This window comes from Boleophthalmus pectinirostris, unplaced genomic scaffold, assembly GCF_026225935.1.
Source record: "Boleophthalmus pectinirostris isolate CB_2022bp ecotype Guang Dong unplaced genomic scaffold, ASM2622593v1 HiC_scaffold_2, whole genome shotgun sequence".
Lineage (NCBI taxonomy): Eukaryota > Metazoa > Chordata > Actinopteri > Gobiiformes > Gobiidae > Boleophthalmus > Boleophthalmus pectinirostris.
In genome coordinates this window covers 33,048,495-33,074,300 of record NW_026571152.1, presented here as the reverse complement: position 1 = coordinate 33,074,300, position 25,806 = coordinate 33,048,495, and the positions used below count along the sequence as shown (strand labels likewise).

Below are 25,806 nucleotides of genomic sequence, written 5' to 3'. Positions count from 1 at the left end.
AAGCATGTCCAATAATGTCAGGCCTGATTGCATCGTGAGAAGCCTTGAGCCCTGTAAAACTTAACAAGCTCAGCACTTGTGTAAAGCTGCACACTGTAAACACTTTGCAGGAAAAGGGTCAGTGGATGTTAAAAATTTACAGATGGAAATGAGGGTAATAAATTATCCAGTCAATTATTCCCAAATTCTGCGGTATTTCTGCCTTAAAGGTGCATTATGTAACTCACCTGCGGCATTGCTCTGCCTGGAATGTTCCACAGTATGACATTAAACAGCTCTACCTTACATTTCTTCAATTACAGTGATTTTATAGCTCAAAAATACCTACAAAAACAGGCATCCTCTCCACAAATCTGACCTGTAACTTGGTCTGTTTTGGTCTCCATGAAGATCGAAATTTTTAAAACCATTCTGTGAAACATTCCGTATCATTTTCATGGAGAAAAGTTGCACAGTGCACCTTTAATTCCTCTCAAATGTTGTTTCTGCCATTTTTTTTGGAATCTCCCTCAAGTAAGATGGAGAGCCAGACCTTAGAAGTGCATTCAAGAGCAAACCAAATGTAAATTATTGGAAGGGCCTGTTTCAGATACAAAAATATATATATACTGTTTCTTTTCTTTACATCTATAACTTAATTTGACTCTGATCTGTGACATTAAAGGTCCAGTATTACACAAAATTGACACTTGTGAGCTTTAAACCATGTTAGAATGCTGTGACATTATCAAAAACATAGCTGTGTTATGTTTCATTTATCCACATTTGAGTAATCGTTTATTATTAGTCTGTTTTCATCTCCAAAGTGATGCCATTAAGTGGTAGTTTCCAAGTTAACAGCTACATTTGACCTTTTGTTTGGTAGATTTTAGCAATTCCAGGGCTTAAATCATCCAAATGATTCCAGGGAAGGTGTATGGAGAGTGTTTTCCGTTAGAGGGAAGAACTCAATCTTAAACGTGTGAATGAAACAAAAGACAACTCCAGGTATGTTTGTGATCTTTATTGATTTGGAAAACTCATGTTCTAAAACGTTGTATATTCTTCTTCACATTCCTGATGAAAACAAGAAGCCAAGGTTTCTTTTCGGTCTGCCCTCAATGGAAATAAAACCCCGCGTCACTAAAGTGAAGTCATGAAGTTAAATATAGGAGACAAGTGCATGAACCTGGCCTCTTCAATAATTTACCCGTGATGCTGTTGCCATTCACTTTGCTCTTTGTAAATGTTTTCAAATGTGTAACTGGTCTGTGAACTTCTTGGCTACCAGAGAAAGTACTTGTTAATAATTGTTATGTTTTGTCTCCTTTATTGGTCAGTATGCTTTATTCTTTCGTTATAATCTTTTGTGAAACATTATTACAGTTTCTGTTAGTGGCGTTGATGTCTGTTTAGTGTGTTTAGAGAGTGATGAGTGGTGATGTGCTTCGCTTCAGTGACACGGAGTTCACAGAGAATAGTGACGTTTGTGGCTTGTTGATAACGTGTAGGTCGGATGAATGCGCTTTGGCCGTTCAGACTGAAGTCGCATGTCAAAAGATCGGATATGTATCAGTTTCAGGACGACATATCCAAGTGGCCTGGGTCGCTTTTGAAAAAATCAGATCTGTGTCATTCAAACTGTCATTAAAAGATCAGATACAGGTCACATAGGGGCCAAAAAAATCGGATTTGGATCACTTCAGGCTGCAGTCTAAATGTAGCCTAAGTCGCTCCGTAGTATAAGTTGCACCAGCCAAAAAATGCGCAATGAAGAAGAAAAAAGCATAAGTCACACAGGACTATAGGTCGCACTTTTTGGGGGAGATTTATTTTGTAAAATCAGAAACCAGGAACCGACATTTCATCTTGAAATGCAAGTTATAGTAACAACAATAGAACAGAGAACAACAGGCTTATTAACTATAGTATAAACAACATGACATAACAAGTTTACCAAACTCTCAATCTCACTCCAAATCACTAAAATCCATTTAATTCTTCATCCTCTGTGTCACTTCTGAGCAACTTCTCCGTAGCCGTCGTCAGACTCGGCATCAGTTCCAGTTATAATTTTTCCGGACTTTCTGAATCCCTGATTGGTTTCAGTGTCACTGAAGTCCAGACTTTTTCGATCCATTCAATGACTTCCAGGAAAATTGCATTGTGCATCCTTCCGGTGTCAAGTTTCTCACTCACTCCAAACTTTCTTTCTGCTGCTTGATTAAAATATAAGTTGCACCGGAGTATAAGTTGCAGGACCACCCAAACCATGAAGAAAAGCGTGACTTATAGTTACAGTGCATCTAGCGTTTATAAATTTCGGATGTTTCTGTTGCTCAAAAATACAATAATTACTTCAGTGAATAGGGGCGACTCTCCACAGATCTGAACTGTAATGTGGAGTAGTGCTGTAACCGGCTTGTCTCCTTTGTATAGGCTTGTATACTGTGGAAGATTCAAGGTAAAGCAATAACATTTCCATAGAGACAAGCAGGTGGCAGATACAAAAAATTTTTACGCAGAGCAATTTTAAATAAAGCCTACATTTACGTCTGTAAGTGGATTTAAATGACAGTGTGCTTAGACATAGTAACCACAAAATTGTCTTACTTCGTGCAAATAGAAAGTGACAATGAATAAATACCACTTCTTGTTCGGTGTTGTTTTTGATTAAGAATTAATGTGGCTCACTAAAAAGCCTGTTTTCCTTTCAAGCTACCAAGGAGACTGTGTAGGTAGTACTATTTCGACAATGCTTGCAATGACAGCAAATAATGTTTTGTAATCACAGAAAGCTGCAGATATTATTTTCCTTAGTTTCTCTAAAACAATTGTGCTCTTAAAGGACCTAGATTATGCAAAATTGACTGTTTAAGGTTTAAGTCAGTCACAATAACACTGTTACCTCATCAAATACAGACTTGAACAGGGTTCCCACAGTCATGGAAATCCTGGAAATGTCATGGAAATTGAACATAAATACGCTGACAGTATTTTGAATGTTAAAAAACTATAATACCAACCCATAAGGTGAGTGGAACGGGTTAACATTTCATATTTTAGGGAGCTGTCATGGAAAAGTTTTGAAATTTTATCAGTGATAAAGAGTGGGAACCCTGCTTGAAGTTGTGTGTTTTGAGCACAGACTGTATAAAAAAGTGGACTAAGTAAGTGTGAAGTCACCCGTAGAGTTCGGCTCCACTCAAATGACGCTTGTGATGGTAACAGTTACAGGGACGAATATGGAACCAGGCTCTATATTATGAATAGGATGTTTTTAATGGGCAAAATCACAGAGAGAAGGACGATAATATTCTGGTGCACAATAGTCCAGTGAGGTTCATTTGGTCTTCCAATATTTTATGTTATTAACTTCTTTTTTCAGACCTAGAGTTTTGTTTCATACCTGACAGTTTCGACTGCTCACTAGCGGTCTTCCTCAGAGTGGTCACCTGATGTTGCTGTGACATCTCCGGTCAGCTGACTTAAACAGGTTTTGGCGCTGTCTTCCTACCAGTGGAGGCAGGACGACAGCGGCATCTGCTAATATACGAAATACCCTGCATGTCCTGCAATAAAACATACATTGGGGAAACAGGGAGGGCGTTCAGTAAACGAAAAAAGGAACATAGAACTGAATGCGAGAAGGAAACAGCGAAGGCGTGCACACGAGCAACAAAACACAAAGCAGAACAGGAACAACTCAAATCGGCCATTTCTGACCATTGTAAAAGAGAGAACCACATTATGGATTGGGATGGAGCAAACATCATTGGGACAGAGGAAAACAAACATCACCGCTGGATTAAAGAGGCAATCGAAATACGGAAACGTGCCCACAGGACTGTAAATCTGGAGGAGGGGTCTTTTTTACTCTCACACACCTGGGATACTGTCCTGAGGAAGTCGGACTGCAGATGGCGCTGTCGTCCTGCCTCCGCCGGTAGGAAGACAGCACCAAAACGTGTTTAAATCAGCTGACTGGACATGTCACAGCAACATCACGTGACTCTGAAGAAGACCGCTAGTGAGCAGTCGAAACTGTCAGGTATGAAACAAAACTGTAGGTCTGAAAAAAATAACCTAATAATATATTCTGGTGCAAGTCAATGGAAGCCAGGGTCAGTAGGAGCCGGAAGAACCGTATTCAAACTTCCTATTTTGGAATTTTAATTAAGTCACACATGTTTAAGTAATCCTTTATTATTAGTCTGTCTACATTACCAAATGCTCTGTTCCACCTCGTGCTATGAAGCTGTAGTTTCAAGCTACTTTTTTTTAACCTTTGTTTAGTAGAGATTGATTCTGGTGAATGTGTAGGGAGTTTAAAAACACAGTGGAGCACTTCCTGTAATACTGCATGACATCACAAGGTGGAGCAGACTGTGTGAATGAAACAAAACACAAATCCAGGTATGTTTTTGATGATATTTATAACATAAATCATAAAATAGTGTAATATGAGCCCTTTAATAGATTCTGAATAGCACAGTTGTAAAACACAGCACAGAGTGACTTGCTCTGACCTGTATTTAACGTGTTTAAAATCACTCAGTATAACCTTGTATTTATGCCCCAAACGTCTAATTATATCAGTGTGTAATCTTGAAGAACTACAGGCTGTAGATGGTGCACAGCACATTTCCTGCCTTGAGCTTTAACCAGAGATTTTGACGAGTTTTAGATGTGGTTGTCTGCGTTCTGTAACTCTCAAAAGTAAAAGTTGTGTTTGTGTGGGATCAGTCCTGTCTTTACCTGTCAAAGAAATACTGTTTTGTTTATCAGCTTTTGTCAGTGAACACAAGATATGTTTTCAGACTTGAAGAAGACATACAGTATATCGTATTTACTTTTATGAGCTTTTAACCGTATTCTAATGTCAGACTGCAGGGATTAATGCTCAAATCAGATTTTTTTGTGAAATCCGATGTTTTTGCGAGGTCGTTCACATTTCCAATTAAATGCCACTTGTATGCGAACTCCAATGTGAACATTAAACGGCCCGAAAGTGTCCCGCATGTGCAATGGAGGACAAGATGACGTCAACCGCAGCGAGCGTGCTCTGTGTTTACGGAAGTTATTCAAATATGGACGCGAGCATTGAGCACCTGGTGACTCTTGTACCGGAGCCAGAACATGTACAACTTACTTGTTTTAAGGAGGAGATTGAGAAGGAGAAGAACAAGGTTTTTGGCTGTGGCGTTTTGTGGGGCAGTGGCAGCAATGTCTGTTGAAAGGAACGTGTGGATACGGAGACGTAGCCAAGAGTGGTGAGTGGCGATGCGCTTCGCTTCAGTGACACAGAGTTCATTAATTATTCTCGCCCACTTCAGCTCAGAATAGTGACGTTTGTGGCTTGTTGATAACATGTAGGTGGATGAATGCGCTTTGGCCGTTCACACTGAAGTCGCATGTCAAAAGATCGGATATGTATCGGTTTTAGGAGCACACATCGAAGTGGCCTGGGTCGCATTTGAAAAAATTGGATCTGTGTCGTTCAGACTTTGATTAAAAGGTCAGATGCAGGTCACATAGGGGCCAAAAAATCAGATTTGGGTCACTTCAGGCTGCAGTCTGAACGTAGCCTAAAAGAACTCAAACATGAGTAATACTGTATTATCTTGTGTTCAGAAAATGTTTGTTTATACCTCATGCACAAAATTACTGCAGTTCCTATTGATACTTTTCAGTCACATCACGCTGGGGGTGTTCTACATGTATCTGTATCGTAGAACGTTATGCAGTTACCATAGAGGAGGCTGCTCTCAGTAGCTCTCCACCCCCTTCGAAGTAGCTCGCCAAAGGATTTCTGAATTATACAAATTGTGTTGAATAACTAGCATTTGATTACAGTAAATACCTATTACTGCTGCAAATGTCTCATCTTGATGCCTTTGCACACTAATAAATGGATAATTGTTTATTAAGTTTTATAGGCATCTAACTGTACATGGGGTACTGTGTCTTTTATTACCTCCACCAAGGAGGTTATGTTTTTGCCGGCGTTTGTCTGTTTGTTTGTTTGTTTGTTTGTTTGTCTGTTAGCAACATAACTCAAAACGTTATGGACCGATTTTGATGAAATTTACAGGATTTGTTGGAAATGTGAAAAGGAAGAACTGATTTCATTTTGGGGGTGATCCGGAAGAAATCCTGGATTCTGGATCACTTTGAAATTTTAGTTAACATTGTGGTAAATGGGGTCAAAAATTTTGTTTCTCAATATCTCGGTTAATTATTGACCAAACCCCATGAAATTTGACTCAGGGATGGACAATGGGATCCTCTTTCATATTCCAAAGGCTGATCCGGATCTGATCCAGAAGACTGATTTTATCGCAATTTATATAAAAAATGGGGGTAGTCCTTGGCGGAGGTCTGCGCTCTCTGACTGCTTTTCTAGTTTTTACTATATAGTTTCTTGTAACAGCTAAGATTAGTAGCTCGCATTTTCGTTTTGCAAAAGTAGCTCACCGAAGGAAAAAAGTTGGAGACCCCTGCCATAGAGACACAATGCACACATTGACAGACACTCAAAAAAGTTTTAAGATGATCTGCAAACTCAACTCGGTGATCAATACAAACGTTCATGGTCCTGTCTGTCATGGTCTGTGCTTTGTGTTGTAACCATGAGGTAATGAAAAATGATTAATACTTCACAACCAGCTCACGATCGGCAATCGTAGGTCACAAGAATATCAGACCTGTTTTAAATCCAGTTGCCTCTTGTGAGAGTTTCGCACTGTTGAAGTAATTCGTATAGTGTGAGAACATGAATCGTGAGCTTGAACTTTTAAACCCTACGATTTGATTGTACAGTTTTAGCAACTCTTTCTGGTTAGACTGTTAAAACAAAGCTTGGATTTGACTTAGACAAACTTTACTGACCCACAAGGGAAATTATTTGGACACAGTATCTCACACATCACAATATAATGAAACACAGTTTTTACAAAGAGTAAAAAAATATAAATGGTAATAATAAAATCTAAACAAGAAGCAAAAAGATAGCAAGAGACAGTTGCTAAATAAGTTATAAAATATAAAATTTCAGCTATAAACAAGAGGTCATTATCCTGATTCATCAGCCGGTTTCACTTCATGGAAACCGTCTGACCTCACAGCATTAGGATTTGTTCACTCGACAGTAGGCAGGTACTTTTTTAATTTAACCAATCGCTGCTATCTGGTCGGGACATATTTAATGCGCCAAATCCCGTAGGACGAAGTTCAATAACGTCTTTCCCCTTAATAAAATTCACCAAACATTCTCTTTGTTCCGGCTTTAAATCCTTGATCTTGGGAATCGTTGCCAACACAGAATGTCTGTTTTCATCTACATCCATCTCGACCGCTTTGTTTACTGTTGTGCTGTACCACAAAAGTGACCCAGACAGACGCTTGAGTTTGACGTCATGGCTTCACAGCACTTCGCTGATTGGCCGGTGCGCGGTCTACAACTTCCTGGGTTCTTGCAAACTGTCTAGTGTATTCCGATTTCTGACCTCGTCGCTGGAGAGAAATGAAATTGAGCGGAGGCACTAGTGGTTAAGAGGTCATAGGAAGACAGTGGAACAATGATATGATGATTGACAGAACATAGGATTATCCATTACATAAGGGTGAGTTCTTGTACAGTCGTAGGGAGTATTATCTGTTACATAAATGTGAGTTGTTGTACTTCTGTGTAGAGTATGCTAAGATTAAAGTCTTAACTAAGCTTCTAACAGAGCGGAGCCTCCAGTTAGCGTCACACCCCCGAGGGAATAAGTATCAATAGCATATTATAGATTAGATATTTGTTTTTATTATGATTTTAATATATTTCTTATTCTGTAAAGCACTTTGAATTACTTTGTGTACGAATTGTGCTATACAAATAAACTTGCCTTGCCTTGCCTAGATTATCACATATAAAAATAATCATGAATAAACATATTTAAATTCTGTGTGATGTGGATTTTGCTGCTTCTTGTTTTGTCTCTGGCGCAAGTTCAGACACTTTCACTTCAATGCTTTAATTGAATGTGCCAAAAATATTGTCTCCTTTCCTTCCTTTACTGCCCTTCATTGTTGTAGCTGGAGCTCCCGCAGCTCTCGCTCCTTTGATTCTCTGATATTTCGCATTCTGCTGTATCACCATCCTGTCTATCACTTAACGCCTTGCAGTAAAACCCTGCAGTTGTTGTCAGTCTTGTTCAAAGATAAAATGAGACCCACAGAAACAGCTTGCCCAGGCACAGTCTCATATAGTTTTGCATAATGCTGAACACATACACACTGTAGAGAAAAGAGAGGGAAAAAGGAAAACTCCTGACAGCTACAGTTGGTAAAACTTTGGGAAGTTGTTTTCAAAGGGCATTAAAGGTGCACTGTGTAACTTTTTGGTTGGGGGTCTGTCACATTTCACATCACCTCCTTGTTTCTATTGGTATATTATAACATAGTTTAGAAGCTTGCAAATATCTATTTTTGTTTAGAACCATTATGGACTTTTAAATGTATTATGACTCAACTTTAAAAAATCCATTAACATGCCGATCTTGACAAAAAATAATTTATACAGATGTAGTTTTCATGCCAAACAGAGAGGGGTTGTGTTGTGGGCTTGAACTAATATCAATACTGGCATCAAATATCAGTGTCGATACTCAAAATGTCGCTGTATCAGGTATCGGTTAAGACAGGGATTTAAAAAAAACAAAAACAAAAAAAACAATCCGCCTCCCTGCCCCTCACAGGCCTTTGAAGTAAATGCATCTTTTGTGTTCCTGATGAGTTTCAATAACAACTGGTCATATATTTTTCTAATATTGTATTTATTTTTTATTTATTTTTTATGTGCATTCATAAATGATTTTTGCAAATAATATCCAGCTTCATGCAGGCCTAATTGAGGCTACTTTTAACATCACTGCACATCAGTAGGTCACCAGGATTAAACCAGGAATAAACAGGACTAAACCAGGACTAATCCAGGATTAAACCAGGACTAAACCAGAACTAAACCAGGATTAAACCAGGTCTAAACCAGGACTAAACCAGGATTAAACCAGGATTAAACCAGGTCTAAACCAGGTCTAAAACAGGTCTAAACCAGGAGTAAACCAGGTCTAAACCAAGATTAAACCAGGATTAAACCAGGACTAAACCAGGTCTAAAACTGGTCTAAACCAGGAGTAAACCAGGTCTAAACCAGGATTAAACCAGGACTAAACCAGGACCAAACCAGGTCTAAACCAGGTCTAAACCAGGACTAAACCAGGACTAAACCAGGAGTAAACCAGGTCTAAACCAGGATTAAACCAGGACTAAACCAGGACCAAACCAGGTCTAAACCAGGTCTAAACCAGGTCTAAACCAGGACTAAACCAGGACTAAACCAGGACTAAACCAGGTCTAAACCAGGACTAAACCAGGACTAATCTTGGGCTTGAAATAGAGAGAGGGAGAACCCCGAGCCCACGGAGCAGGGTGTGCACAAAGCACGGTCGGTCCTGGTTTAGTCCTCCTGGTTTAGTCCTGGTTCAGTCCTGGTTTAGTTCACATATGTCACACCTCCCCAGTGGCTCTTTGACCTCACCTCTTGAAAACCGCTGTGTTAAGACAATAGCCTGGTCGGACCTTTAAATGGATGTTATAAGACTATTTACAGACTGACTTTGTCCTAGAATATCTCGTAATATTTGAACGTTTCATATGAAATTCTGCCTGGAATGTTCCACAGTAAACAGCTCTAATTTACATTTATTAAATTACAGATGGTTTTATTGCTCAAAAATACCTGGAAAAACAAGTATTCTGACTGTGAACGGGGTCACCTCTCCACAGATCTGACCTGTATCTCGGTCTGGTTTGGTGGAGACAGAAATGTTCAATACCATACTGTGAAACATTCAGGACAAAGTAATAACATCATCACGGAGAAAAAGCGTTTGATGGACCCTCCACCAAAAAGTTACACAATGCATTTTTGAAGTCAAGGTGAACTCATTACGCAGTGGGAGAAGGTGGGAAGCCGTCTCCGCTTGCTCTGAATCTACAGATAAGACAATGATTGAGTACAAGCCCTTTTAATACAATGTTTTTATAATAGTCCAAAAGTGCCTTCTATCTATGGAGATTACAGACACTGACTTTTTATCAGCTGATGTAAAATGCTGCAGTTCGAGGGCAAAGGAATATCAGAGAATGAGGTCATAGTAAAAGTAAGTCCTTGTAGTTTTGGCATTCTGGACGCTCTCTTTCTTCTTGTCCATTGGCTCTCATTAACCTGCCAGTGGGCGTTTCATTACTTCATTAGCACCGCGAGGGAGGACTGGGGGAGTCTGGCCACACACTAAGGTTTGAACTGACTCCTAAGTGGAAATCAGGGCCCTACCACCCAACTCCCACCACTTTGTAACAGTTACTACTTAGAGATTTAGAGAGTATTTTCAGGATCAGTTGGTCATAGGGATGGGCATGATTAGTCGATTAACTGATAATTAATCATTAAGAATTTCATAGATTACGTTCGTTTTAATCGACAAACCGAATGTAGGTTGCTGTAGCGTGACCAAACAGGGTTCTGTACATGTGTCTCTCTGCACTCAGAAGGAGCGAACAAACACAAACAGTCGGTCAGTCTGCAACATGCTGAAGCGCAAATGCGTATTTAACGGATGATTTGTACAAGAAATTCCACACTTTCCGTTGCGTTCGGGCCAAGTGTGAGTCCATGTGCACAGTGAACAAAACAGCACATATGTTTAGTGTCCAGTGGGAATAAGCTTTGTCAGGTGAGAGTAGCGCAATGTCAATGATGAGTCTCCACCTCCCACCCCCCGTACGGTGTCCTGGTTTTGACAAATGCAAATATGGTCACACTAACCAGCGCACAAGATCTGTTTTTTTTCTTCGCTTAATTTATGCAAATTAGCGATGCGGTTTTAAGTTTCATTTCTGTGAGAGTTGCGTAAAGCTGCGTTAAACACATTATAATGTCAAACGGGTTGATGTGGCTCTAGAGTGGTTACGGTTTATATGTCGTAAAGTTGAATTTATTTATGCAGATTAGTAGTGCAGCTAGTAATAATAATGATGATAAATTTTTATATAAAAAAACGTTAATGATTAATCGATAATCGATTGTTAATTCTCCCGATGATCGATTAAGAAAATTTGATCGAATGCTCATCCCTAGTTGGTCACTTAATTTATGGTTTCCCAAACTTTTTTTTCTTGGGGCCCATATTTTAAAAGTCACAAATCTTCACGACCCAAGTCCATAGACATTATTTGTAAATCACTAAATACGTTTGTGACCATTATTGATAGGGATGTGCAAAAATATCGAAATATCAATATATCGTATCGTTTAATGTCATGATACAGTATCAATATCGTGGGCTGCTGTATCGATATATTGCCAGGAGTATTTTTTGGTATATTTTACTAAATTATTTTGTTACAGCACTACAGTTTTGTTATTTGTTTAGTACAAGGAAACTCATTTATGCGACACATTTGACATTTTTACAGTTTTGATGATTAAAATGTTTGTGTTTCATATAAATTTTGCACAAGGCATGATTTAAGAAAGACTTTTAGCATCACAGCCAGCCTTTAGACATTATTTTTTTATTGGCCCATATTGGATCAGTTTCAAATATATCGTATCGAACTGAAAGTGCACTGTATCGAGATATGTGTCGTATCGTGGCATGTGTATCGTATCGGCAACTTCTTAATGATACCCAGCTCTAATTATTGAACATTAATGAGGATATTTTATTGTTGACTGTGTGATCGTGTCTCTCTGAACAATTATTATTACTAAAGTTTTAAACTATGAAAAACAATAATCAGCGTTTCCCACAGAAAATAGGTTAGGCAAGGCGGTGCTGCCAAAAAAGTGAAGAGTCTTTGGATATGTCTATTGCAAACCTACCTGCAGATCTTCTTGACAACGCGACCCCCCAAAAAATGTCTTTGGGAAACAATGAATTAATTCATTTATCACACTTTATATTCATAGCAGTATCATTTTACTGTTAGGGATCCAAAAGAATGAGAACTTTGCACATCAATTACTTGAGACGGGCGCGTTGGAGGAGAGGGAGCAGCCCAAGAACGTAGAGAAAAATCCCGCACACAGTCTTACTTGCAAATTTTGAGATTTATTAGGACAAACCGTGCAGCGTTTCGGCACTTGGTCTTCATCACGCAAACATTTTTAGGGATTTTAGGGATTTAGTTTTTTTCAGTTCCAGTGCCGATGTCGATACTTTAGCTTTAAGTATCCACCGATATTAGACGATACCAGGGCAAAGACTGAAAATATAATTAATTTCCTTTTACCATAATCAACATATGGTAAAAAAATAATTCAGATGTGGTTTGTATCTGTCAGCTTTGTAAAAATACAAGTTTAAAGATGCGCTATGTAACTGTTCTGGTCGAGGGTTCGTCATATGCTTTTCTCCATGGATATGTCATTGCTCTGCCTGAAATGTCCCACAGTATGACATTAAACAGCTCTACCTTACATTTATCAAATTACAGATGGTTTTATAGCTCAAAAACACGTAGAAAAACAGACATTCTGACTGGAAGCGGGGTTACTTCCCGACAAATCTGACCTGTAGCTTGGTCTGGTTTGGTCTTCGTGAAGATAGAAAGGTTTGATACCGTACTGTGAAACATTCCAGACAAAGCAATAACATTTTCGCGGAGTAAAAGCATTTGATGGACCCTCCAGCAGAAAACCCACAATGCCCCTTAATATGAGACTTAAAGGCCAACATTGTCCAGTAAATCATCTTATTACACCTGTATATAGACCAAAATAGGATATCGACTGAACCAATATCTGGTCCACCAAAAGTTTCAATATTGCTGCTGATACCTAATACCAATATCGTATCAGCGCATCCCTAGTTATTGTATTAAAGCTTATAGAGATTGAGCTGTACAGATTGACTACATAACATATACTGTAGCTGTTTTGCCCCTTCTAAAAAATAAAAAACTCTGTCATCTGTATTTTCAACCTGTGTGCTGTGGAACAATAGTGTGCTTTGAGGGACTGCCAGGTGTGCTTTGAAAAAAAATCTAATTTGTGTTAAGTAATCCACACAATTATTTGATTAAAGCACTAAATTGTCATTTTCGAGTGCCCTGAGCAAACCTCTGGACCAGAAAAGGCACAAAACTCCCGTTATTTCAAAATCCAAAGAGAGAGACAGAGCACTTCCTTTTTTTTCAAACCGGAGCCATTGGAAAATGTTTTAGTGACTGTTGTGCCTGGGCAGCTTTTCAACTACAAAAAAGCCTACAGCATCTCAAAAAGGATGAAAAAAAACTTTACTGAGTCTCTGAAGTTGCTGCTTTCATAGTTTAAAGGTGCATTCTGCAAGAATTAAACAAACATATCAAGCATTTATTCATTACGTGTGTTTCTGTTGCTCAAAAATACAGTCATTGCTTCTCTGAATAGGGGCGACTCTCCACAGATCTGACCTGTAATATTGCTATCCTTGTCTCCCTTGAGATAGACAGGTTTAATCTCTACTGTGGAACATTCTAGGCAAAGCAATCTTCAAACATCTCCATGGAAACAAGCAGATGTTAGATCCATATGAAGTAAGAATGCATATTTGACTGTAGTTGAGCATAAAATAAATATTTGTAAAACCAGGTTTTAACCTGGTTTAGTCCTGGTTTAGTTCTGGTTTAGTCTTGGTTAAGTCCTGGTATAGTCCTGGTTCAGTCCTGGTTTAGGCCTAGTTTAGACCTGGTTAAATCCTGGTTTAGTCATCCTGATTCAGTCCTGGGATCAGTTCTGGTTTAATCCTGGTTTAGACCTGGTTTAGTCCTGGTTTAGACCTGGTTTAGACATGGTTCAGTCCAGGAATCAGTCCAGGGATCAGTCCTGGTTCAGTCTTGGTTCAGTCCTGGTTTAGTCCTGGTCCTGGTTCAGTCCTGGTTCAGTCCTGGTTTAGTCCTGGTTCAGTCCTGGTTTAGTCCTGGTTCAGTCCGTATGCGGTGCAAAAGTCCAGCATCTCGATCAATGTTTCTTCTGCTCAATAAATAATGCCTTTGTTATTATAATTCTTGATGTCTTAACTTTTCAATTCGTATTTTGATGGTTAAAATACACACAACACATTTTAAGCAAGACTGGATTCATTTGAGAGTTTACAAATATTTATTTTATGCTCAACTACAGCCAAATATGCATGGATTTCTACCCTATGCACATGAATATTTCTGAAACCTTTCTTGCTCCATAGGTCCTCCTGCACCTTTGACCAAAGCATGCCCCTACAAATTTCGCCTGTACGGTTTTCTACCCAGCTTAATGAAGACTTTGGGGAAATAAATTATAAATAATACTGAAGATGCTGTTTGCAGTGAGGTATTAGATTTGAGGTATTTATTTTTAAGCTTGATATGGATTGAATTGAAACAGTTAAGCCGTAGCCAAAGGAGCCAGTGTACCAGAGTTGTGCAGCTGTTGACTCATGTAGTGACTCATACATCATTAAGCCACTAATAAAAATAAACCTGTTACGAAACAATGAAAATACATTTTTGCCTTATTTGAAACAGAGACTGATTTTGTAGTGTTTGTGATTGAGTCTGGTGCTGAACTAAGCTTAAAGATGCATTGTGTAACTTTTCTGGTGGAGGGTACGTCTCTGTCAAATGCTTTTCTCCGTAGAGATGTTATTGCTTTGTCTGGAATGTTTCACAGTATAGCATTATTAAACCCTTCTATCTTCATGGAGACCAAACCAGACCAAGTTACAGGTCAGATTTGTGGATAGGCGACCCCGCTCACAGTCAGAATGTTGTTTTTCTTGGTATTTTTGAGCCATAAAGCCATCTGTAATTGATTAAATGTAAGATAGAGCTGTTTAATGTCACACTGTGGAACATTCCCGGCAGAGCAATAACATATCCATAGAAACAAGCAGGTGACAGACCTCCAAAGAAAAAATTTACATAGTGCACCTTTAAATCTATGTTTTGACAACAGCTAATGCGATGTCCTGAAGTGAGATGAAATTAGCGTTATGCAATTAAACAAATTTTAATTAAAACTGAGATTCAGTCCTTTCTAATCTCCACAGACGATCCCCAGTCAGCAAATGCAAAAAAAAAAAAAAAAAAAAAAAATTATGTAAACTGGTAATGATTAAAAGCCTGTATTGTTTGGCTAGGAAATTAATATTGAAATCCATTATAAAGCCAAGGCCAAACACAATTTTATTGAAGGTCCACTATGTAACTTTTTGGTTGGGAGTCACCATCACCGTCTTGTTGCTATATCACAGCTCTACGTTAAATGTTCCACAGTATGACATTAAACAGCTATACCTTGCATTTATTCAATTACAGGGGCTTGGCCTGGTTTGGTCTCCATGAAAATAGAAAGTAGAGGTGCAACAATAACCAAAATATCGTGATATCGTATTGTCAAAAGTCTCTCAATGGTATCGTGGACATCACAATATATCGAATCACAAGTTTTTTTGCTGAAATTAAAAAACAGAGGGAACTACATCGACCACGATCCTTTGCTTCGTTTTGGTGGAAACTAAAGTACATGAAAAAAATAGGAGTTTTAAGCATTTTTAAATCTTAGATCATTGAAATAAGTCTTGTCAAGGCACAAAATATCGCAATAAATACAGTACCGTGAGATGTATATCGTGAAAATATCGTACCGTGAGATTTGGGCTACGTTCAGACTACAGGGCTTAACGCTCAATTCTGATTTTTTTGTGTGAAATCCAATGTTTTTGCGAGGTCGTTCACATTTCCAATTAAATGCGAAAATGCGACTTGTACATGATCTCCAGTGTGAACATTAAACGGCCCAAAAGTGTCCCGCATGTGCACTGGAGACACGACGACGTCAACCGCAGCGAGCGTGCTCTGTGTTTACGGAAGTTGTCCAAACATGGACGCAGCATTGAGCACCTGGCGATTTGAAAGTTTCTCTTGTACCGGAGCCAGAACATGAACAACTTATTTGTTTTAAGGAGGAGATTGAGAAGGAGAAGGACGAGGTTTTTGGCTGTGGCATTTTTGTGCGTTAGTCTGTTGAAAAGAACGTGTGGGTGCACAGACGTAGCCAAGAGTGGTGAGTGGTGACGTGCTTCGCTTCAGTGACACGGAGTTCATTAACAATTTTCGCCTACTTCAGTGCAGAATAGTGACGTTTGTGGCTTGTTGATAACGTGTAGGTCGGATGAATGCACTTTGGCCGTTCAGACTGAAGTCACATGTCAAAAGATCAGATATGTATCAGTTTCAGGACCACATATCCAAGTGGCCTGAGTCGCATTTGAAAAAATCGGATCTGTGTCATTAAAAGATCAGATACAGGTCACATGGAGGCCAAAAAATCTGATTTGGGTCACTTCAGGCTGCAGTCTGAACGTAGCCTTGAAAATCGTTACATCCCTAATAGAAAGGTTTAATGCCACACTGTGAAACATTCCAGACAAAGCAATAACATGTCACTGGAGGAAAGCATTTGACGGACCCTCCTCTAGAAAAATTACACAGTGCACCTTTTAAAAATTGTGATTGATCACTATGAAGAAGCAAAAATCTGTATTATCCTTTTTCTCGTATCGCCCAGCCCAGTTCACAAACAGCTCTCTGTGTGCAGCCCTTTGATGTGGAAGAGTTTGATGGACACTCTGGGCCCAGTGAAGCGATGATGGCTTTTTCCGCACTGTTTCAGACGCTCAACAGGTCTCTAGACTCTGAAGTGCTCCTCCCTGAAACTGACCTCCAATGAACACTTTCTCCTATTCAGAGGTTTCATACCGAGTGGATTAAAGGTCCTGTATTACACAACTGTACGTGACTCTTGTGAGCTTTAAGTCATGTTATAATGTTGTTACCTCCTCAAAAGCATTCACACACATTTGGGTAACCCTTTTTTATTAGTCTGTCTACATCTCCAAAGCTTAAAGTCCTCTGTTCCCCCTTGTGATGTCATGAAGCTGTAGTTTTCAAGGCAAACAGCTATTTATTTAAGTTTTTTAATCTTTTTGTTTATTAAAGATGAGCAATTCCAGGGCTGAAATTATCCAAATGATACAAATAAAGATATTTGGAATCTGAAAACAGCAGAGTACAATTCGTGACTTGGACTCGAGTCAGATTTGAGTCACTATTTTTAGGACTTTAGCTTTGACTAAATAAACTATACTAAGAATTGGGACTCGACTTGGACTTGAGGCCTGTGACTTGAGAAGATTTGAGTAGCACTTTTAAATCTGAATTCTTTCTATTGTGACTGTAATGATTCACACTAAGATCTTGTCAAGACATTTAAAAAGGAAAAATTCACTAAATTAATTTCTACCACTCTTACATACTCTATAAATTCTCATATACAAATATACTATGATTTTTTAAGTACAATTTACTGTAAAAGTCATATAAGTTGTAAAAATCTAAGCTATATTTGGTACTTTGGTTTAAAGACTTGAAATGGCTTGAAGCTAAAAGCAGACGACTTGGACTTGACTTGGACTTATGGGCCACTGACTTGACACTCGACTTGGACTTGTCTGTATTTGACTTGGGACTTGACTCAGACTTGAGGTCAATGACTTGACACTTACTTGAGACTTGCAAAACAAAGACTTGGCCCCACCTGTGCAGTGGAGCGTCATCACGAGGTGGAACAGTGTGTTTTCTGTTTGAGAGAAGAACTAAAAAGCCTAAATATGCAATCCTAAATGTCTGAATAAACACACAACTCCAGGTTTGTTTGTGATGAGGAAACAAGATTATAACATAGATTAGAAAATGGCGTAATATGGAACCTTTAAATACTTTTAAAGGCCCAGAAATCAGATCATAATCAGATTTTTGTGTGCATGTAAACAAATCTACTGACATTTTTCATTACTTGTGTACATTTTGAAGTATTATGACGGAGACAAACTTGGCACTGCCAGTTTATTAAGGCTGAAGTTCACCTTGTTTCATTGGCCCTGTATTGCTCAGTCTAACACACACACACACACACACACACACACATGCACAACCACTACAGCTCCGCCTGTCATCCAATTTAGCTCACTCAGACTCATTGTTAAGAGAACATATTGGAAAACCATTAGGTCCCATTATGCTTTATAGCCACCCGATCCCCTCGCACTGTCTTTTAATCACAATCCCTGGTCCTGTGTGAGTGCGAGTGTGTTTGTGTGTGTTTGTGTGTGTGTGCGTCTCACCATCTCATCCCAGAATGCAGTAACGACCCCTCCTCCCCTCACCACCGTCTCACCACCGTCTCACCACCTCACCCATCACCCATCACCCTCCTTTATGGGCGAGTCAATAGCAGAGGCGCCAGCTATGTTGTGTGTTGTGCATTCATTAACCATGCTGGCCCATTGAGATCAAATAAAGAGGTTCGGCTGAAAACTATATCAATCTTTAAAGGTCGATTATTACGCAAAATGGATTCTTGTGAGCTTTGAGCCATGTTATAAAGCTGTTACCTCATCCAAAACATACCTGGAGTTGTGTTTTGTTTCATTCACACGTCTATTCACACATTCACATGTCTATTCCTGGGCTGGTATCCAAATGATTTTAGTGAAGGTGTATGGAGTTTAAAAACACAGTGGAGCACTTCCTGTAAGATGGAATAGAGTGTTTTCTGTTTGAGAGAAGAACACAGCCTAAATATGCAGGGTTTGTGAATGAAACAAAACAAAACTCCAGGTATGTTTTTGATGATAAAACAATATTGTAACATAGATCAGTAAATAGTGTATATGGGCCCTTTAATAATAATCAAATATTATTTTGAACATGACTTAAAGGTTGCATGGAGGATTTTTTTTTTGTTTAAAATTGTCATTGAAAGTTTAAAATACCATTACAGAGACGCAGCAGCCTTTTAATTATGATGACCGAAAAAAAAAGAAAGAATGAAAATCTATCAGTTGTGGACGTAGTGAGGCCAGATAAACATCAGCCAATAGAAAACGAGGCTCCCTCTTTTTCTATTGGCTGTTAGGTTGTCAGTCAAACTCCCTACATTTTTAGTGTAACTGAGTCGTCGGCGCTCGGGGATTATGTGGTTTATGCAGCGGTTCTTTGAGGCTTTTTCAAACTGTAGCTTCCTTGCAATTCGCACAAAGTTTGTTGCGGTGGCGGACGAGAATCCTCGACCAGTTCGCCGCAAAAGAAAGTCCGAAGGGTCTAAAAACTGACGCATCGGTCGCTAAAATATTTCTAGGCAGGTCACTTCAACAGTAATTCTAAACATGCACTGGATGTAAACAAATGTGATTTCTAGAGTAAAGAGGCGGGAGGAGATGTTTCTGCTGAGGAAGGTGGTGTCACACATGCACAACATTTGAAAAAGGACTGTCGCTGTATTTCGCTTCCCTTAAAAAATCCTCTATACAACCTTTAATTGTTGTCTTTGTTGAGTTCATAGTCTGTATATATGAGTGGACAGAGCTAATGAGCTAGTCCCCACATGCCAAATTGGAAGTTCGCCAGGAGGCTCTTCTGGCTCCTTCTGACTCTGGCTCCAATTGACTTGCACTGGGATCTTGACGCCTCTCTTTCTCTAACTGCTGCATTGAGCCTTGTCATTTTGGTCTTAAAATGTTCATATTAACCCGCTCTACATTATCCTTTTTTCATTATTATTTTTTTTATTTGCTATTTTGTCCGTCAAAAAAATTCTATTCATAACACAGCATCACAAGCTTCATTTAAGCGGAGCCGAACTCCATAGGTGTTAGTCCACTTCTTTTATACAGTCTATGGTTGAGTTATGAAAACTACAGACTAAAACAAGCTAACAGACTAAATTCAGAGTTCCCACAGTCATTGAAATTCTAGAAAAATCATGGAAATTGTAAATGTCGTTTTCCAGGCTTGAAAAAGTTATGGAATTTTAGAATCTCTTTCACTCAACTACAGCGTTCTGAAAAGTTATCAGGAAAGGTTTTCATTCCGCACTCTTCTCTCTAATTTATGTCTCTCTTTTTTAATTTTAATCCTTATGATTATTTATGTTTTGATTTGTTTTTATTATGATTTTAATGTATTTCTTATTCTGTAAAGCACTTTGAATTACTTTGCATGCGAATTGTGCTATACAAATAAACTTGCCTTGCCTATTATGATTATTTCTGAGCTTATGTGCCTTTTGTTTATAAGAGACGACAATAAATGCACTGACAGTATTTTGAATGTTAAAAACTATAATACCAAACCATAAGGTGAGTAGAAAGGGTTAACATTTCATATTTAACCCTAAAAGTCTGATCAATTCAACACATGTAAGTGCCGTAAACTCATGGAAAATTCACTTTTTTGTCTGTGAAAAAGTGGGAACTCTGTAAATTACAATGTCCAGGTGTTGTCATGTTATTATTCAGATTTCTGTTCAGTTTAGTTTATTTCAGTGCTCAAATATTCTAACAAATCAACATAAAACCCAGAATAGACTTGATAAACTAATTGTAATTCCCAAAGGGCTGGAAATGTACGCTCTTTTTTTTTTTACTTAGAAGCCAATATTGGCCATATGCGCTTCCACACACATCTTTCTAATGAGAAGATTTCATTCTGAGTGAGTAGTCCCTTAACTGTCATCACAGTTCTGTAAAACTCCCATAATCCATCTGTGGTGTGGCAGCATCCTAATGGCTTCACTTCCCGTTTTACACCACACTTTGTATTTCTGCATTTCCTCTTTCCTTTTATATTCTGTCTTTTCTTTTCCATACACCCTCTGGACTCAGTTTCACGCTGCTCCCATGTGATTCTTCAATCTTCCAATTACATTCTTCCCCGTTAATCTCCCTTTTTCTGGGCGGTTTTATCAGGATTGCAAATGACTGATACCGTAGCTGGCGAGTTATTGCTGACCATGATGATGTTAATGAAGATACTCTGAATGACAGTGGATTAGGCCGATAGCGATCAGCGTGACAATGGAGTTATGGGTGAAGATAGCTATCACGAGCCTAATAGCTGTGATGTTGACAAAGACTAAGGCGATAATGGGGGAAATGCTGGCTGGTTTCTGAGCTCCTCCTGTGTTTTTGCTCCTCACCGCAGATGGAGAGAGACAGACGGAAGGGACTGATGCCAGCCGAAAGAGAGACACGCGCTCATCCGCCGGACACCACAAGAACGAAGACACCAGCGACAGCAGAGAGGACGAGGCAGCGGTAAGTCCAGGCTCTGAGTTTGTTTACTGATATTTTTCTCGCTGTTGTTGTGTGTGTCATTCTGCGTTGAGTTCTACAAATCATCTATTTATCTGGGATGGCTCTCGCTGAAAATGATGGAAACATGTGGAACATCATGACAACTATTTGAATCTGCAAAAAAGAAACAAGCTGAAACTCAAACTTTTGTTCCATCAAGTTGAGAGAAAAGAACAGACATCATCCCTGTCCACAAATGCACAAACACTTCATTTCTGCAAGTTTTTCACAAATCAGATATCATGACAATCCATTGTGTTGTGCAAGTTTAGATGTGTGGCCAATAACTGATATTTGCCAGTATTAAGGCTACGTTTACACATAGCCGTGTAAGTTGAGAAACAAATATTTCCCTCCCTCTGTTTTCCAAAGTAACATCTTGCACACAGCATCGTTTTCAAAAAAGTTTACATCAACCCGCATAAATACGCCATCAAACACATCATAACTACACCAATCCTCTGGGCAGCACCTGGATCAGATTCAAACCTGTAGCATTTATTTCAAAAAACGTGCATTACTGAGTGGGCTCGCCTCTTCACATCTTTTTATTCATTTTTAACATCTGTTAAAAAAGTGACAACATTTCTGCCCTCCAAGCCTCGTTCGTCTCTGGTCATGGACATGATCTGTGTGTGCAAATGCAAACACATGAAAAGCGTTTGCATCAGAAGAAATGTGACTGCTTCGTCATCATCATCAGAGCAAAAGGGAAACATTGGTCGCACTTTCGGCGCGTCTGCTGCCTAAAACTGTTTATTTCACTTCACACGCAAACGCCAAACTGTAGTTTTCCAGAATCTCCATTCTAGCCGGAGTTTTTAGAAAGATTCAGATTCAGAGGCAAATTCGCTGTTTGCATGTTAAAGATGGGTACAAACGAAGGTGAATGTTCGTGTAAATGGGGCCTAAGCTTTTAAAATCCATAGCGAGGACCAAATTTATGATAAGTTATAGATAAGTTCACAAATTCACTTTTTGCTTTTGTAAAACTAACAAATGTATTTAACTATGATATTAATTCATATTTTCACTCATTAATCTGTTTAATAAGACAGATCTAAAGCACTGAGGACAAACAGGGAACAGGACCAAATATCGACTAAGTTTTCAACACTGGTCCCATACGATATCTGAAAATCCTCATATGAACCATCCCAAATTAAAATAAAATCTACTTACAATCTGCGAAATGAATGCATAAAAGACTACACTGTGTACAGCTACGACACTTGAGAGCAACAGTTGTTTAGCTAGAGTAATAATAATAATAATTAAAGCCGCAAGCGGCGTCGAACGGCCCTCGCCCGCCCGCGAACGCCAACGCCGCCGCCGCGAACGCCGTGCCCAAATAGTGTGCCCCGCCAACACCATACCGTAAACGCCGTGTCCGCAAACTCTGTGCCTGCAAATGGCAAAATGACATAGTACGCTTTTAGATGTTCTTTGCACCCCCTACTGGCCAACCTTGAAAAATTCCCATGTCAGCAATATATGTTTTTTCTTCTAGTCATTAATAGAATTGAATTCCCAAATTTGGTGCAGATCCGACAATGTTGATGTTTCATGTCTATGGTAGGGGGCGCTATAGTGTTTTTTCATATGTTTTATAGTGTATTATATTCAGACTGAGATCACACATTAGTGATTCAAATTTCAACACGATCGGACTAAGTCTGTGCGAACAGGAGCAAATAATGTCACTTTGAAATTCGCCAAAAACTTTTGACCAAATTTTGCAGCTTCGCCGCACGTAAACCGTGACAGTTATCAAAAAAAATCAGCTAACTTTAGATGTTCCACTTGTCTAGATGATGTACGGTGATTTTCAGCCCTGTGGGTGAAGCGCCTTCAGAGGAGTTCGTTCAAATGCAATGTCAACGAAAATGCGGACTGAAATTTCAATCCAAGATGGCCGCCTTCTGGTTTGTCAGGGGGCGTGGCCATAATAACATTTTTTGTTTGTCTTGACATGATGAATGTGTGTACCGAATTTCATGGCTCTATGACAAAGTTGACCGGGACGTCTCCCATAGGCGCCAAATTTTTGAGTCTTTGCGCCCCTGCTGGCCAACAGTGAAAATGGTATCATGTCCATAATATAATTTTTTGCTCGTAATCATGCATAGAATTTAATTCCCAAATTTGGTGCAGATCCGACAATGTTGACGTTTCATGTCTATGGTAGGGGGCGCTATAGTGTTCACTTTTCATATGTTTTATAGTGTATTATATTCAGACTGAGATCACACATTAGTGATTCAAATTTCAGCACAATCGGACTAAGTCTGTGCGAACAGGAGCAAATAATGTCACCTTGAATTTAGGCGAAATTTTTACCGAAATTTGCGGCTTCGCCGCACGTAAACCGTGACAGTTATCAAAAAAAAATCAGCTAACTTTAGATGTTCCACTTGTCTAGATGATGTACGGTGATTTTCAGCCCTGTGGGTGAAGCGCCTTCAGAGGAGTTCGTTCAAACGCAATGTCAGCGAAAATGCGGACTCAAATTTCAATCCAAGATGGCCGCCTTCTGGTTTGTCAGGGGGCGTGGCCATAATAATATTTTTTGTTTGTCTTGACATGACGAATGTGTGTACCGAATTTCGTGGCTCTACGACAAAGTTGACCGGGACGTCTCCCATAGGCGCAAAATTTTGGAATTTTCCAGGTGGCGCTGTGTCGCCATTTTTTTATGCCCGTGCACGAAACCTATATTTTATCGAATTTTTCGCCACTTCTGAATATTGTGCCAAGTTTGGTGAGTTTTTGAACGTGTTTAGGGGGTCAAATTAGAGCTCAAAGAGCAGAAGAATAATAAAATAAAATAATAATAATAATAATTAAAGCCGCAAGCGGCGTCGAACGGCCCTCGCCCGCCGCGCCCGCCGCACCCGCCGCGCCGCGCCCAAACGCCGCGCCAACAAATGGTGCGCCAACACCATACCCTAAACGCCGTGTCCGCAAACTCTGTGCCTGCAAATGGCAAAATGACATAGTACGCCTTTAAATGTTCTTTGCGCCCCCTGCTGGCCAACCTTGAAAAATTCCCATGTCAGTAATATATGTTTTTTCTTCTAGTCATTAATAGAATTGAATTCCCAAATTTGGTGCAGATCCGACAATGTTGATGTTTCATGTCTATGGTAGGGGGCGCTATAGTGTTTTTTCATATGTTTTATAGTGTATTATATTCAGACTGAGATCACACATTAGTGATTCAAATTTCAACACGATCGGACTAAGTCTGTGCGAACAGGAGCAAATAATGTCACCTTGAAATTAGGCAAAATTTTGACCAAATTTGCAGCTTCGCCGCACGTAAACCGTGACAGTTATCAAAAAAAAATCAGCTAACTTTAGATGTTCCACTTGTCTAGATGATGTACGGTGATTTTCAGCCCTGTGGGTGAAGCGCCTTCAGAGGAGTTCGTTCAAACGCAACGTCAGCGAAAATGCGGACTGAAATTTCAATCCAAGATGGCCGCCTTCTGGTTTGTCAGGGGGCGTGGCCATAATAAACATTTTTTGTTTGTCTTCACATGATGAATGTGTGTACCGAATTTCATGGCTCTATGACAAAGTTGACCGGGACGTCTCCCATAGGCGCCAAATTTTTGAGTCTTTGCGCCCCTGCTGGCCAACAGTGAAAATTTCATCATGTCCATAATATACTTTTTTGCTCGTAATCATGCATAGAATTTAATTCCAAATTTGGTGCAGATCTGACAATGTTGACGTTTCATGTCTATGGTAGGGGGCGCTATAGTGTTCACTTTTCATATGTTTTATAGTGTATTATATTCAGACTGAGATCACACATTAGTGATTCAAATTTCAGCACGATGGACTAAGTCATGTGCGTGTAATATATTTTTTTATTTTTGGGAGGAGTTTTAGCGCCCTGCTGGCCAACGGTGAAAAATTCGCCATGTCCATAATATACTTTTTTGCTCGTAATTATGCATAGAATTTAATTCCCAAATTTGGTGCAGATCTGACAATGTTGATGTTTCATGTCTATGGTAGGGGGCGCTATAGTGTTTTTTTCATATGTTTTATAGTGTATTATATTCAGACTGAGATCACACATTAGTGATTCAAATTTCAGCACGATCGGACTAAGTCTGTGCGAACAGGAGCAAATAATGTCACCTTGAAATTAGGCCAAAACTTTGACCAAATTTTGCGGCTTCGCCGCACGTAAACCGTGACAGTTATCAAAAAAAATCAGCTAACTTTAGATGTTCCACTTGTCTAGATGATGTACGGTGATTTTCAGCCCTGTGGGTGAAGCGCCTTCAGAGGAGTTCGTTCAAACGCAATGTGAACGAAAATGCGGACTGAAATTTCAATCCAAGATGGCCGCCTTCTGGTTTGTCAGGGGGCGTGGCCATAATAACATTTTTTTGTTTGTCTTCACATGATGAATGTGTGTACCGAATTTCGTGGCTCTATGACAAAGTTGACCGGGACGTCTCCCATAGGCGCCAAATTTTTGAGTCTTTGCGCCCCTGCTGGCCAACAGTGAAAATTTTAACATGGCCATAATATACTT

At 39.3% G+C, this 25,806-nt stretch overlaps 1 protein-coding gene across 1 annotated transcript in view; it reads left to right on the top strand.

Moving 5' to 3' along the window:
* b4galnt4a (beta-1,4-N-acetyl-galactosaminyl transferase 4a) overlaps window positions 1-25,806 on the top strand; it is a 336,936-nt gene that overhangs the window by 67,926 nt on the left and 243,204 nt on the right. Inside the window, 1 exon segment of the mRNA XM_055155299.1 lies at window positions 21,097-21,209. Coding sequence (XP_055011274.1) covers window positions 21,097-21,209 — 113 coding nt within the window.